Genomic DNA, 13,854 nt, shown 5'->3' with positions numbered 1-13,854 from the left:
CCTTCCTGTCCAGCCTCATTACAGAGACCGCTGGGTCCCAAGAACTTCCAGCAGCAGTAGCAGTCCTCTATTGTTGGCTATCATCGCATCCCATCTATCACGAAAGTGCCGTCTCGTTCATCTCCATGCTCCTGCCTCTCACACTCCATCAGTCCATCTGTTCTATTTTAGATTTAAAATTATTGCGAATGGTGGTACTCTGAACCGCAATACCTATTTAACTTTCCCAATGCAATATACTATACCTGTTGGTGGGTCTTGCCGTAATATTGCTGCATTAATACATGACCCACTGATATGAAAAGCCATACAGTATATATGTATATACCAGATAGGAGCTGACATTTCTCTGAATTGCAGGATAAATACATACATAAACACTCTCTTGCTAATGAACAGTGAGTGAATTTGATAATGGCATTACAAGGCATTGTTGTACTATGTATGTTGAACTTTTTTGGCACCGTACGTAGCCAACCGTGCTAATCGGAGGTATGGGGGAAGGACAAAAAATAAAAAAAATGACCCGTGATCTTGGCATCGCATAATACCTGCAGTATTGGAAACAATGTTGCAAACTGGCTATCCTAAAACGTCACTTCTACTTGACAATAGAGTTCATGCCAGGCCAATTTAGTGAAGTCAAAGAAATTTGCAGCTCAAATGAGCAATGAGGTGGTGCTTGTCTCCCATTTACCGCCCTGAGCCAGTGGTGGAAATTCCACATTCCAATGACATGGGCGAGTCTATCCATGAGACAAGCATCGTAGACTTGCCAACAAATTGGTACTTATTTTTATCGGGTAGAGAGGGATAACGGGCTGAATCAACGCCACATTCAGAGTGTGAACTCGCAACTTTCCAATTGCAGGCCTCTCGCTCTATTGCTGAGGCACCTGATTGGATTGTCAATGTGTAGCAGCTTTAGTTCGAGCTGGCAGTCAAAGAGAGCCGGTTTGTGCGTGTGAAGAATACTTAATCTGAATTAGATGCCACACGGGTGACCGATATTGCAATTATGAGAAAAGGTATCACTCCTAATTAATCCATTCAGAGCTTTGTCATGCATTGCGAAACATATGCAGCAGCAGAGAACCGTATGCAGTCAGTTAATCGTAAACTCTGCTATAATTGGATCCATGGCCCAGCACTGCATAAGTGCAATGCTGTGAAATGGTCAGACGTATCTTTTGCGGTGGGGTAAAGTGTGTGCACACCCGTAAACTTCAATCGCTGTGCAATGGGACATTCGTGCAACCTCTCCCTGAAAGGGCATGCGCCTTGCAGTGGCGGGAGAACATTGTGTGCAAGGCAAAATGTTATCTTTTAATTATCCTGTATTTAAAATCTAATGGATATTATGCGGCGGCAATAGCTAATAACTGACTTTATTGAACCAATGTTCACAAATGCTAATGTTAACATTAATCAGCTCATATGAATATGCTAAGTAGATTATGATATCCCAGGATCATGACAGATGGCAATGGCTTGGGGAGGCCTTCATCCAGCAGTGGTTGATGAAATTATCCACAGGTGAATTGTATGACTAGGACTCGTCAGTGAATGTGTGACAGCTGAAATGTTCGATCAGCTTCGATAAATGCCCTGTTAACAAAATAACAAACTGTAACTATGTATATGAAATAGCGCAGTGCATCACAATAACATTCAGAATGTTAACGGATGGCTCACACCTACTCCACGACATACCCCACATTAAATCATGATCTAATACAACCACAATAAGTAATTTGTGATGAATATATATAAAATATAATTAGCGATGTGTCACTGTAGTTCATGGGAGGAAAGAAAAATAATAAAAATAAAATGCTAAAGCTCATTACAGAATTTCACGAAGTGCACAAATGTAGCGGTTCTCTGTAAATCATTCAAAATTGAAATAGGGCCAAGTATATTGCCTTGTTAACGACCGACTAATGAACGTGTAAATCTTAGCTGGGCAACAACAAAAAGCTCCCATAACTGCAGCGACACTTAATAATAAAAAAAACTGCACGTCTACATATTGATTGCCGTTGCCTCCACAGTGTTACTGGCACAGCGCAGTAAACTGCTCTGGCGCTTGAAGCGTCCGTGACAGAAGGGCGAGCACGCCACTACACTGAAGAAGAAGACAATGCAGCATTTCCAAACCATTATTACTGATCCCAAAACATATATATTAACAGCTATTTATATACGTGTATATATATATATATCTCTGATGTGTTTTCGAGTTGGACCGCATGTTGTCCGGCACGTTGTTCGACATTTCATTGAAGGTGCTGGGAGCTTCTTCAAGCAACTGACATCAATTCACGCTCCGCTTGGCTTTGCTCTCCCAAGAAACCTGTGGTGCTCGATCAACTGCTTTCAGAAGAGCGATTGGTCGCTGTGCACACCTCTTCTTCAAGTGGGACGGCGTTACAGACGATCCGCGGTATGAAAGATGACCCAAACAGTGCAAGTGACTGAGACCACCCGAGCCAAACAAGGGACCATATTTCTCGGCCCGCTCGCCGGCACGCTACTCCCGAAGCTATCATCACAGGGCTCACAAACTTAAACCTGGACCTATAATTTACACGTACTTGACATGTGCTTGAAAAAAATCATTCACATGGAACAACACATGGTACAGCACATGGTACAACTCAAAAACACATCAAATGTGAAAACCTACGCTGTAGTTGACATGTATATAATTAAAAAAACAACAGTGAATCGGCGAATCAAGTCATGGACGTAGATCACGTATTTATACACTTAGTTTCATATACGCTCACACAACATCCCACCCCGCTTTTTGATTATGCACTTCACCCTTTCCCCGTAAATTATGTAAACTGTCATTATCGGCGTGAGCGGCTATAATATTGCTGAACGGAAAGGATTTTCAAACTGAGTGTAATGTTTACAGCTATATTGATGTTCCTTTAAGCCCGAAGTTACTAATGGGGCACATATTCAGGTGTTTCCATTTAATTAAGAGTTGCTTCCAGGGGGTTCTTCATTACTTCGGATTTTTCTCATGAACTGTGCCAGAAATTGGCTTCCCAGGTTCACATTTCATTGCCTGCAAAATTGCACAACGATTGCTCCACCAGAAGGGGCCAGGTCTTAAATAGGCTCCACATGTCTCTTGAGCCAGCCCTGCCCCACTTTCATTTACCATTAGGAAAAAAAATCGAGCTATTGTGAGCAGTGGCTCGAGATGCAATCGCCGCTCAATTTGGAAACTTTAGTTCCCTTTTTAAAAAACGGGTTATTTGGATGAGGTTTTTTTTTTTGCACGGTTAAATAAATGGCCCGTTTAAGCCAGCCTCAATGTTTAATTTAAGTCCAGCTTGTGAAATCAGTTGTAAACGTTGTGGATGTGAATTTCCATCACTGTTGGAAGGGTGAGCCCCACAAAGCCGAAGGGCCTTATTTGTTCCGTAACTTTCAGCATCTCTACGGATCGAGTTACTAAGTGGCACGTGGATCATTAGGACGTCTGCTCACAGTGGTCGTTCAACTGCGGTGAATGCAGTCGCAGCACAACGATGAATAATTTGAAGTCGGAATTCGCACTTCTCTTAAAGTTGCTCCTGGCAGGTCTGCAATGATTATGCTTAAAATGCATGTAAATTCTATCGGTCAAATTACAGATTCATCAATCAATCATTATTTTATAGCACACCCCCACATCAATAAAGGTTTCCGGGAGTGCTTCACATATGTAAAAACTACACAATTGCCCTACACTTAAAATAAATAAAACTCAAGAAATTTAGCTGAAAATATCAGCACAGCATTGCTGGAATTCTAAGCTAAATTCTTGGCTGATATTATTATCCACCGACCTCAGTCAGTGAAAAAGAAACACCGCAAATTTAAACCACGCAAAGAAAATCAAACAACGGCACCCGTTCGATGCGAATCATTTCCCGATTCTCCTTGCAAAGGGGACATCTGATCCCACGGGGGGGGGGGGGGCGGCTCTTGACTCATTCTAAGAAAAGAAAGTGATTGATTGACGGTTTGACCCGAAATACAACGAGTCGAGCGTACACAATGGAGGAAAGGGAGAACAGGATGACCAGCGTGTGCGGAAGGTCGCACGTGCCGCGCAGCGACGCCCGTGCGGGCTTGAGATGCACCCTCACCGAGGTAGTTCCTGCTCTTGCTCATCTCGGTGATGTTGATCTTGATGGCACCCTTGGGGATCTCCAGGATCTTGTGGTAGCCCACGGAGGTGGCCGAGCGCTTGTACACGCCTGAGACCACCTTGCAGGCGGTGTTGTCCCCTCCGCACACGCCGCACTTGTCCACCACGTTGTCCGAGCCCAGGATCCCGTCACAGCCCACCGTCTGCACGCGGCGCCACGTGCCCGTGGGAGAAAGACAACGGACGGGAGAGAGAAAGAGAGAGGTTGCCACTGTTATAAATAGATGTCAATGTTTAATAATATCATCAACAACAAAGTAGGAGGGAATATGCTAAATGTGAAGAATATGAAGGCCTCCTGTTGACGGCAGCATTGATGTAGAAAAATGACGTCACTCCGGAATGATGTCAGATACGAAGCATAAAACACACACAATGCTGCATGCAATTATTATAATTTTACAGCCCTTTGTCAACCTGCTGCTGGATGAAGGTCCACTTTGCCATGTCAGTCATGGGGGTTGGTTGACAATACTTCACAACGCTGGTCAGTTGTTGGGTCCAGGACCGGTTTAGATATCACTCGCCTCTGATTCTAGCCGTGGCCAGGGATAACACTCAGTTTGCTGGTTGGTGTCGACTCAGCCCATCATCCTTTTTTTAGGTCAATAAAATGAGCACCACTTAGTGAGGCAGTCAACATTGGCTCATGCTGTGGGTAGACACACCACTGACATGAGAATGTGGAATTCCCACCTCTGCCTTAGGGCTGTAAACAAGAAATGAGCACTGCCTCAATGGTCGCTTGTGCAGGAAATCACCGACTTCTTGAAATTTTTACTGTGAGCTAAAAACAACGCACGTGACTTCTAACTTTGCACAAAAAATGCATGTAAAAATTATAAGTGCAAACAAAAACATATCGTTTTGCATGTAAAACGGGGGAGGGTGGTGGAGACAAGGATGGCAAATTATACAAAGGAGCGTGTTTGCGCAGATTTTTTTGGATGATAAGGCATGCCAGCCGTGCAGGGAGAAGCGGGAAGGAATTACAGCCCTCGGGCTCTGTTTATCTTGGAAAGCATGTCTTTTTTCCCCTAGAGTTAGAGAAAACAATTGGAAATTAAACTACCAGAGATCACCGAGGTGACCTCTATGGATATTGAAGGGGTGGGTGGGGGGGGCAAGGTCGATGAAGAACCATGTCAAAAGACAAACAAGGTAAACAGATGCTTGTCTCCTTCTCACGGAATGTCCGATCCAACCCCAACAGTGTGCCCTTGGGTCCTGTCTGGTTTGTCATGTCTCGCGGAACATTAATCTCGCTGGCCAGGGATAAGACCGAACACTGCATTAGTTCCTGCCAAATTAACTTCGGAACCAGAATATGTATTTATACTGCAGGAGGAATCCGATGAGCTATAAAGCTCTTTGCCACAGATGTCCAGATGGGGAACGGGGTAAGAATGTTGCATCTGTGGGGCTGTCTGCAACATTTGAGGCACTGAAGTTGACGAACAACATACTATGCGTTGAAGCATATCGGTACCTGAATGTTAAAAAAAGATGTGTAAGAACTGTCTGCCCATTAATATGTTACTATCACTGTGGGATTGGAGCAGTGGCGAAGCGGTCAGCGTACTGATAACCCAATTGGTGGGCATGAGGGCCTTGCTCCAGCGGTACCTGAACTGGTCCAAAATTGCCCCTGTCGCCCAACCAGCGCAAACCAGCTGGGTGAAGCATGGTCAAGCATCCGTCCTGACTATAAAAAGCGTGGAGAGGCCTTCGTCCAAAAGAAGTTTGTAAAATGAAGCAGTTCACATTTCACAAATTATTTCAGCACAAAACTGTTTACAAAGCAGCGCGTTGTGCGCGCAGTTGCTTAACACTGGTCGGTGGTGCGATAATTGCACGCGATAATTGCCCAAAATCTCCTATTTCGAGTGGAACAAAACGTTCTCTGGATGGGTGAGTCACAGCACGAGGCCGGCAAGCCGGTGAGCATGACAACGTGACGCACGCCGGGACGTAAATGCCTGTTGACCCTCGTGCAGGTGATGGAGAGAGGGACACTTGGGAATGGTCATGTCAGTTGTAAATGGGCAACGACGTAACGCGCACGGGGTGGGGCCGAGGGGGGTCAGAAATTACCAGGTCTGATTTCGAAAACATTATTACAACCTGAGGTCGGTCGGTCGGTCGGATGACGGAGAAGTCAGAACTCAACAGGGCAATTGATCCCATTAAAAAGGGGCTCATATTGCCGATCAATGAAGGAGGACACAGTCCCGTTCATTTATCGAGACGGGTGAATGCGTTGCTACCATCGTTTAATTAGTCGTCACTTTAGGCCGCGTTAAAAATCAACACTAATAAAAAAAAAATCCCCGCGCCAAAATGACAAAAATGTCGACCCTAATCAGGACGAATTCGCGTTCTATTCCACTACATCTGACAAATAATCAAACCTGGAATCCATATCGAGTGCCACAACACCGTAAACGCTGGGACTTTATCGATGTCGAATACATTTTCTTGACTTATATGCAGTAGATCGTTAGAAGGATCGTAAATCACGTTAAACGTTAGTTTCATTCCTGTTACAACTAGCAAAAGAATGTGAATACAAATTTTTGCTGAAAAGGCTTATAATTAAATACTATGCAATCAGCAAAAAAAATCTACCAATATGCAGATTTTTTTTTCTCTCAATAATAATACTTATTATTGTCCTTGCATTTTTGCCAATAGCCATGATTTCCTGCGGATAATACACAAGCACTCCACGTTAGATATACGATATTATTTTCCTAACCCTTTTGGAAGATTTTAGTAAAGTACACATCCTCTTAAAGCATCAGGTTTTGTTTTGGTTATATTCCATGGACCAAACAACACCATTGGTTATCCCGCTGTGTGTGTTTTTGTTCAGTAGGGCCTCACTATGAATCGGATGCCACATATCTGATGTTCTATTTGCAAAGTGACGTTTGGCCAAAATTAATCTGCCTTGCCATAAAGGTCAGACAAGCCAACGGGTCTTTCCAGCCGGGAGGGTAAGGCTGCCGAGCAAATATGGCCTCTACTGGGCAAAAGTAATGCCGTGTACCCTAAATAACCTTACACCTCAACAAGTGGCATCGGATACGCAGAAGATAAGCACACCCCTTGGAAGCAAGGCAAGATGTGTTTATAACTTAAGTGTGTTTGTATCAGAAGTTGCCCCCCCCCCCCCTACATCAATGTAATGCAAGGGTGCGCTGCTTATATCAGAACTGTGCTTAGATAAGGTGTGCTTATATCCAGCTTCCACCGTAATAATGAACACAAAATAATTACTCATTACTGCTGGATGAAGAGCTCCTGATGCCATGATAGTCATTGGGAGTTTTTTTTAAACCATACTTCAATCGCACTGGGCAGGCGGGGGGAGAGTTTTAAGAAAAAAAAACACTCGCGGCTGTGTTAGCCGTGACCAGCTTGTCGAACTCATAGCGCAGTGCTAATTACTGCACCACCGCTCCCCCTTATATACACTTTAGCTATACGAAGTATGTAACACCGGCCTTTCTATCTGAGCTCGGGGGTGACTCAAGGCTCTCGAGTGCAGCACTACTTAGACATTGCTGTGCGTCTCACGAGAACCACGCTCGTTTCTTGTGAGATTGGCGTTTGTTTATTCTCACGAGCGCCAGCACGTCGTGCATGCTTATGTGGAAACCCACGGAAGTGGCACCAGCAGCAGCAGCAGCAGCGGCCAGGGCAGACTCCTGCACCGAGTCTGGTGAAACCCAACCCACCTCTTGATAATGTTCGCTCGCCGTGGGGCATGGTTGGTTGTCTCCATATGCGGCGGCATGTGGAAAGCGATGGGCCCAGTGACCGGCGCTCTGCCCTCCGAAACCGGTCAAGCCCGAGTTCGATTCGCGCGAACAGATAACATGAGTGGGCAATATCTCAGACCGGTCCCGGGTGTCGCCTAGGTCGACTCGGCCTTGAACGGGCGCCTGCTTGCTGCGTGTCCATAACATCGGCGCCGAGGAGGCAAAGGTGGCCAGGCACGTGGCTTGGCCGCACCGGCGCCCCCTCGGTGCGGAGTGATTGATAGAATATATGCGGGTTTATTGCGGGGGAAAGAATGAGGGAAGTGGTAAAAAAAAACACTTTGTAAAAGCAAGGTACTAAAAAAAACATTGTGGCACTCCAACGCAATGTCAGTGTTATCTGTATCACATTGATGTTGCGTTATGCCATAATAGAACAGATGCATTTGCATTACGATCTCCACTCTACACTGAAAGATGAAGGTACAAACGTGGAGTGTGCTTCTATTCACATCCATTGGAATTTACTATTCTTCAATAATAAAGTGCGTAAATATGTACACACATACACAACCATATGCACAATCGTTTTAATTTAAAGCGTTCCGTGGAACTTAGACAGCATACCTGAATATGTATGAGCTGCACGTGGGGCATGAAGACAAAATTAATTTGAGCTCGCAGCATTCTCGGGCGATTTGTTCAAGACCTGAAAACAGGCCTCAAAAGTCTCATCGCTTAAGAGTTACATCGTTTCAATTATTTAGCATAATTTGCATTCAATGTATACATTATTACCGTAATTAAGGCCAATAATGTGCATAGTTTCAGCATTCCGCGCGTGCGATTGGTTTTGGTACGTTTTGCACAAGTGGGTTTTCAGAGATATTCTCAAATATCAAGCTGCGCATAAATGCCATTTGTTTTCCAAACCAACAGGCGGTTTCAACGGGAACGTCCTGTAAGCAGCCTCTTGTGCATCTCTCGTCGTAACCCTTGTGCATGGCTCATCGTAACCCGTGCAACGCAAGGATTCGGCAAAACATATATCAACTGCGCCCAAGGACGCGCCGGACGTGATTTTCGTCCGAGCTACCTGCTGCGTAACGCGCACCTCGCGTGTTACCGCGCAAGGTAACCACGGCGCGTTGACATCGAGCCAAGGCACCGCCGAATAACGGATCCCAAGCTCTCTTGAAACGCAAGCGGAGGGGGGTTGCGAATCTCTTCACGTTAACGTTTGGGAAGGCGGGGTTGGGGCTGACGGTTGGGGAGGCGAGGCGGGCTTAGGGGGTAGGTTGAGTGTCGTGGTGGGGGAGGAATCGCGTGCGCGTCACACTCCAGAAATTACAGTTTTAAGAAATGCTGAAGCAGCAACGAGTAAAGCCCCCATAGGTTCATTTTTCTTGAAAAATAAAACTAATTTCTCTAACCCAGCTGAACCCCAGGGTCAAGGGCCGGAAAAGCTGCAGCCGGGAGAACATGGCATGCTGCCTTTGTTCGCTGGCGCCAACAAAAGCCAGACGGTCGGCGTCCCATCAGACCGGCAAGGTCCCCCTGGGTTAGTTCGGATCACGCACAGCTCTTGGCCTATCCACAACAGGCAAAAGGCAAACTGCGGGGCCCAACCGCCTGTCCTTTGTTCAGCAGATCACAGAGATTCAGCATTGTTTTCCTTGATTATTGCTACCAATCTGGGCATGCCGCATAGAAAAGTTGGAGCCAAATGACGCATTGATGCTTCGATTAATATTGATTCCAAAGCTCACGATTCGTGCATCGAATCGCGTGCGAGAGAGTCGAAGAACTTGAGGCATTTGTAATTAGTAGAGGCTCGTGAAGGACGCTGCTACGAGGCAGTTGGAGGCAGCCACCCTCCAACAACAACGGAAGGCAGAGGAGCGACGCTCACAATAACGAACGGAGCGCCGGATGCCTAAAATGCAGCAAGTTGGCACAGTAGGGGGGGGGGGGGGGGGTACAGCTGGTGTATCTGCCAGTCATCTCAGTCAGCCAACCCATAGCACCTGGGTCTAACCTGTGACCTGTCAGCGAGCCTTCATCACTTCACGTGGCCTCAAAGTGCCCCTGGCCTAGCACAAATTCATTCCACCCCGAAATTCCCAATTATACACGCAGCATATTATTCCTGTTATCCGAGGCAATGCACGGATAAAAGGTAGGCATTCAGAAGTGTCATTAATTAAATTATCCTCCATTCCACACAGTTGAACTGACCCAAAATGACCTGGAAGCGGTCTCCTGGAAGTACATAATTATTCCTATTATCCACGCCTCTGACCTGGAAGTGGCAAAAAAAAATAATTTCATTACCTGTGATAATTATCCATGCTTTGTCATTCGAATCAATGGAATAAAATGTATACTTAATCTCAGGTATTGGGTAGGATCTTTCCCCCTTTGCACTGTCCATCAAAATTCAATGAAAGCACTACCACTGTAAGTATTATATCATGCTATTCAACGATAACCGGTTTAATTTGCTGTATTGACAAAGACAAGTTTGACTTCCGCCACATCCCATCAATTGCTGCTCCGCGGTCATGAACCTCTGCATGAATTCGGCAGCCGTGCACCCCAGACACCTACTACTACCCACCCTCTTAATAAAAACAAGGAGCAGATGTCTGTAAAAGTGGTCGCGGCATACGGCTTTCATTTTGAACACTTAATTCCGAAAGCAAAACTCTGAAACGCGACACCCACACAGAGGCGGGGCGACCTCTGGAGCCGCACGCTCCACTCCTCCGCCCGTCCTCGCTTTCCGCGTGCGTGCGCACACGAAACAAAGATCCCCCGTATAGCCTTCACTGCCCGTTGGGGCAAGTGCTGTTAGCGAGCAGCCCCTATGAAGGCCGGCACTGTGGCACGCGAAGAGGTGCGTGGCTAGCACTACTCCCGGCCGCCTTTGTCTCCCCAGTGGCGGTGTTTACACACCTTACCAGGTACTAATTTGAGGCTGAGTCGACCTGGGGGAGGCCCAGGACCGGATCAGACAATCGCCACTGGTGTTGGTGGCCGTGAACAGGAATCGAACTCGGGTCACCGGCTTCGTAAGCGCAGCGCAGCGCTAACCGCTACAACTGCAGCTCCCCACGCGCACGCGAGCGAGAGGGGCGACGCTTTCCCGTGACGGACAACGGACACGCGTGACGGGCAGCTCCCCCGGAGACTACGCCCACGTCACGTCGGATTCGGGAAGCAACTTTTACTCCCGTGCGCCGAGGTCAGAGTAAAGCGCGGAGGGGGCTGGGTTGAGTGGACGAGGTGTGGGGTGGGGGCATGGCACTGACGGGGGGCCACAGGATGTCGGGATCGTAGTGGGGGGTGGGAGGTGGCAGCTTTAAGTCTTCCGCGTGCGGTTCAACATCTGCAAGTTCGGCGGCACCACCCCGGACCGTTCCTGTGACGGCTGCATCTCGAGCAGGATGCTGATGGATTTTTTTTTTAAATGAAGCATAGCAGATGTACATTACAGTTGAATTACGTTAATTGCAAAACAATTGTGAAGATTTTTTTCGCGAGTGACAAGGCTACTACCGTACTACTGCAAGATAAACTCAAGCCATGCGTCCTTCCTCGTCCAGAATGCTCGCATATGGTTACATATGGTGGTATCGTTAAAGCGAGCACTTCCAAAAATATGTCAAGTGACCCAGCAGCCCTTAACCAGGTGATGTATTTTATTTCTCTTTAGGGAATTGTAAAATCCAATATCATGCAGATCCATTGAGTTGGAACATCTTACAGAGCAAAAAAGTAGTAATGACTGTTCCTCACAAGTTGTAGATTAATGCGACACGTGAACACCATTTATCATGGTGTTTAAAAACGCAGCTATAAATTCTACATGGTAAGCCTAAAATCAAGCTATGCAATGAAGGAGATTTGTCAAAAGTAGATTTGTATTCCAGAAAAAATATTAAATGCATTTGCGTAATGCCTGTGTCACAAAAGACTGTACCATTGCCAAATAAAACAAAAATACAATAAAAGTAATACAGTAAAATAAAACAAAAATACAATAAAAGTGATACAGTATTTATTTAAGTTCTTTTCACGAGTTTTTTTTCCCGTCACATTCTTTTAAAAGGTATGCTACTTTAACTGAAACTCAACGCGGTTAAAACAAAATGGTGACGCGTACTCTCCCGTAATTTGCCAAAGCGAACGCAAAATATTTATCCCAAAATGGACAATTTCTCTTTTGGGAGCAGTGGCGCCCACCGCTCACTTTTAGTGAAAACTGTCAGATCAGTCAGTGGTCGAAGGGGTCCAAAAATATAAATATATAGTTCATAGGACGGCAAATATGGTTGAGGAAGGAGGTGGGGGGGGGGGATGTAGTCAAATTCAAACAGCAATCAGCTGCCAAAACTTTGAGTGTGCCAACTTGGCAGCGGGGTAGTATTCGTCGGCGGCGGTCACAGTAAATTGCACCAAACAAATATCTCGGGTGAAAACGGAGGGCCCCCTCCCCCCCTCTTCCCCACCACCACCACCACCAGACCATTTTTCTCTCACCGATTGAAAATGCCAAATTAAAGCAGGAGTAAACTGCATCAGTTTCCAGCTCCACAGTCACAACGCCACATGTGCCTGCGGTTCAGAACCCTCTTCCGTGTGCCGCGGCACGGATCAGCTGCTGCCGCTGCCGCTGCCGTCACCGCTGCGGCTAGGGGGCTGCTTCTGCGTCGATCGCGTTGTGCCCCCGCGAGTGCGCGCAGAAAGGGCGCTCACGTCGGCGGGGAACACGCGTTAACAATTTCGTGCATTGAAAATGAGCGGGGCCAGCAACAAACATCCAAACAGTGATTTCACGCTTGGTTTAACGTCGTGGATAATTAACGAACGCATTTTGACAGCGCTCCATGAAATCAGCTGCCTGTGCATGACAGCAGTGGCGACTGCTGGTACGAATTAAAATAGACACGGAGGGTCTCCGGGTGTGAAATCCGATCCCTGTCTCGTAACACCTTGTTTGCGTTGCTAAATTTGCAAACGAAAAAAATAATTGTGGGGGGGGGGGGAATAACAAAAAAATGTTTGCTCCCATCTGATACGCCAGAACCATTTCTGTTTTCCACTTTCGAGAAAGCCGGCCAGAAGTGAGAGAGACTGGACTGACAGCGGGTAACAGCAGGAGGTGCCCTACCTACGGTGAAAGCAGAAGCCGGCAGTGAACCGTGCCACTCTACTGGCAATCTCAAGCTACTCGGCGTCGAGTTTTAAAACGGATGATCAGATAAGCGACAAGCGCAGGCCACCACCGTCTGCATAACGATTGGGCTGCCAACAACGCAGCATGAATCTGATATTTTCATTTTTTTTGTTACTTTTGTCTGGAACGCACATATTTGTCAAATTACGCGATATATTACCCCCCACTTAACGTCACTCAGCACCGCTATACAATTAGACTTTAAGTGCTGAGTGCTAAAACAATGCCTGCCATTTTTTTTTTACAAACGGGGCCATATCTTGTGAAATATTCATATGTGGGAGAGACAAAAAATCAGTTTTGAAACCCTCTCGCTAAAATGCCACGGAGAGACGAATGAGAAGTGCGCATGCATCATGAACGTTTCTGTCCTACATTTAGCAGTTAGGACATTTTAATTAAAATTCCTCAGGTTACTGTGCTTCATGCTGATTGGAATAAGATAAATGTGCTTTGCAAAATTCAACCAAGCCGTTCAAGAGTAAAGAGGTAATAATAATAAATAAAGCTTTGTGTCTCAGTGTGGGTGGCGCACTAAGAGCAAACGGCATAGGAGGGGATACGTGCATTGAATCGCGTGTGTAAGAAGCTGCGTGTTTTCATTGCGTACGTGAGTATTGCATACGTAT

General features: G+C 46.2%; 1 protein-coding gene across 3 annotated transcripts in view; it reads right to left on the bottom strand.

The window, feature by feature from the left end:
- Nucleotides 1-13,854, bottom strand: part of THSD4 (thrombospondin type 1 domain containing 4) — a 147,551-nt gene that overhangs the window by 23,112 nt on the left and 110,585 nt on the right. For all 3 annotated transcript variants that reach the window (XM_032950224.2, XM_032950216.2, XM_032950207.2), the window contains one exon: nucleotides 4,155-4,359. In XM_032950224.2, coding sequence (XP_032806115.2) covers nucleotides 4,155-4,359 — 205 coding nt within the window. The remainder of the gene's footprint in view (nucleotides 1-4,154; nucleotides 4,360-13,854) is intronic.

The sequence above is a fragment of the Petromyzon marinus genome, chromosome 1 (assembly GCF_048934315.1).
Source record: "Petromyzon marinus isolate PM22_M1 ecotype Great Lakes invasive population chromosome 1, UKy_Petmar_22M1.pri1.0, whole genome shotgun sequence".
Classification (NCBI taxonomy): domain Eukaryota; kingdom Metazoa; phylum Chordata; class Hyperoartia; order Petromyzontiformes; family Petromyzontidae; genus Petromyzon; species Petromyzon marinus.
The sequence above is the reverse complement of the archived record's forward strand: the minus strand, read 5'-3'. Positions and strand labels throughout refer to the sequence as shown.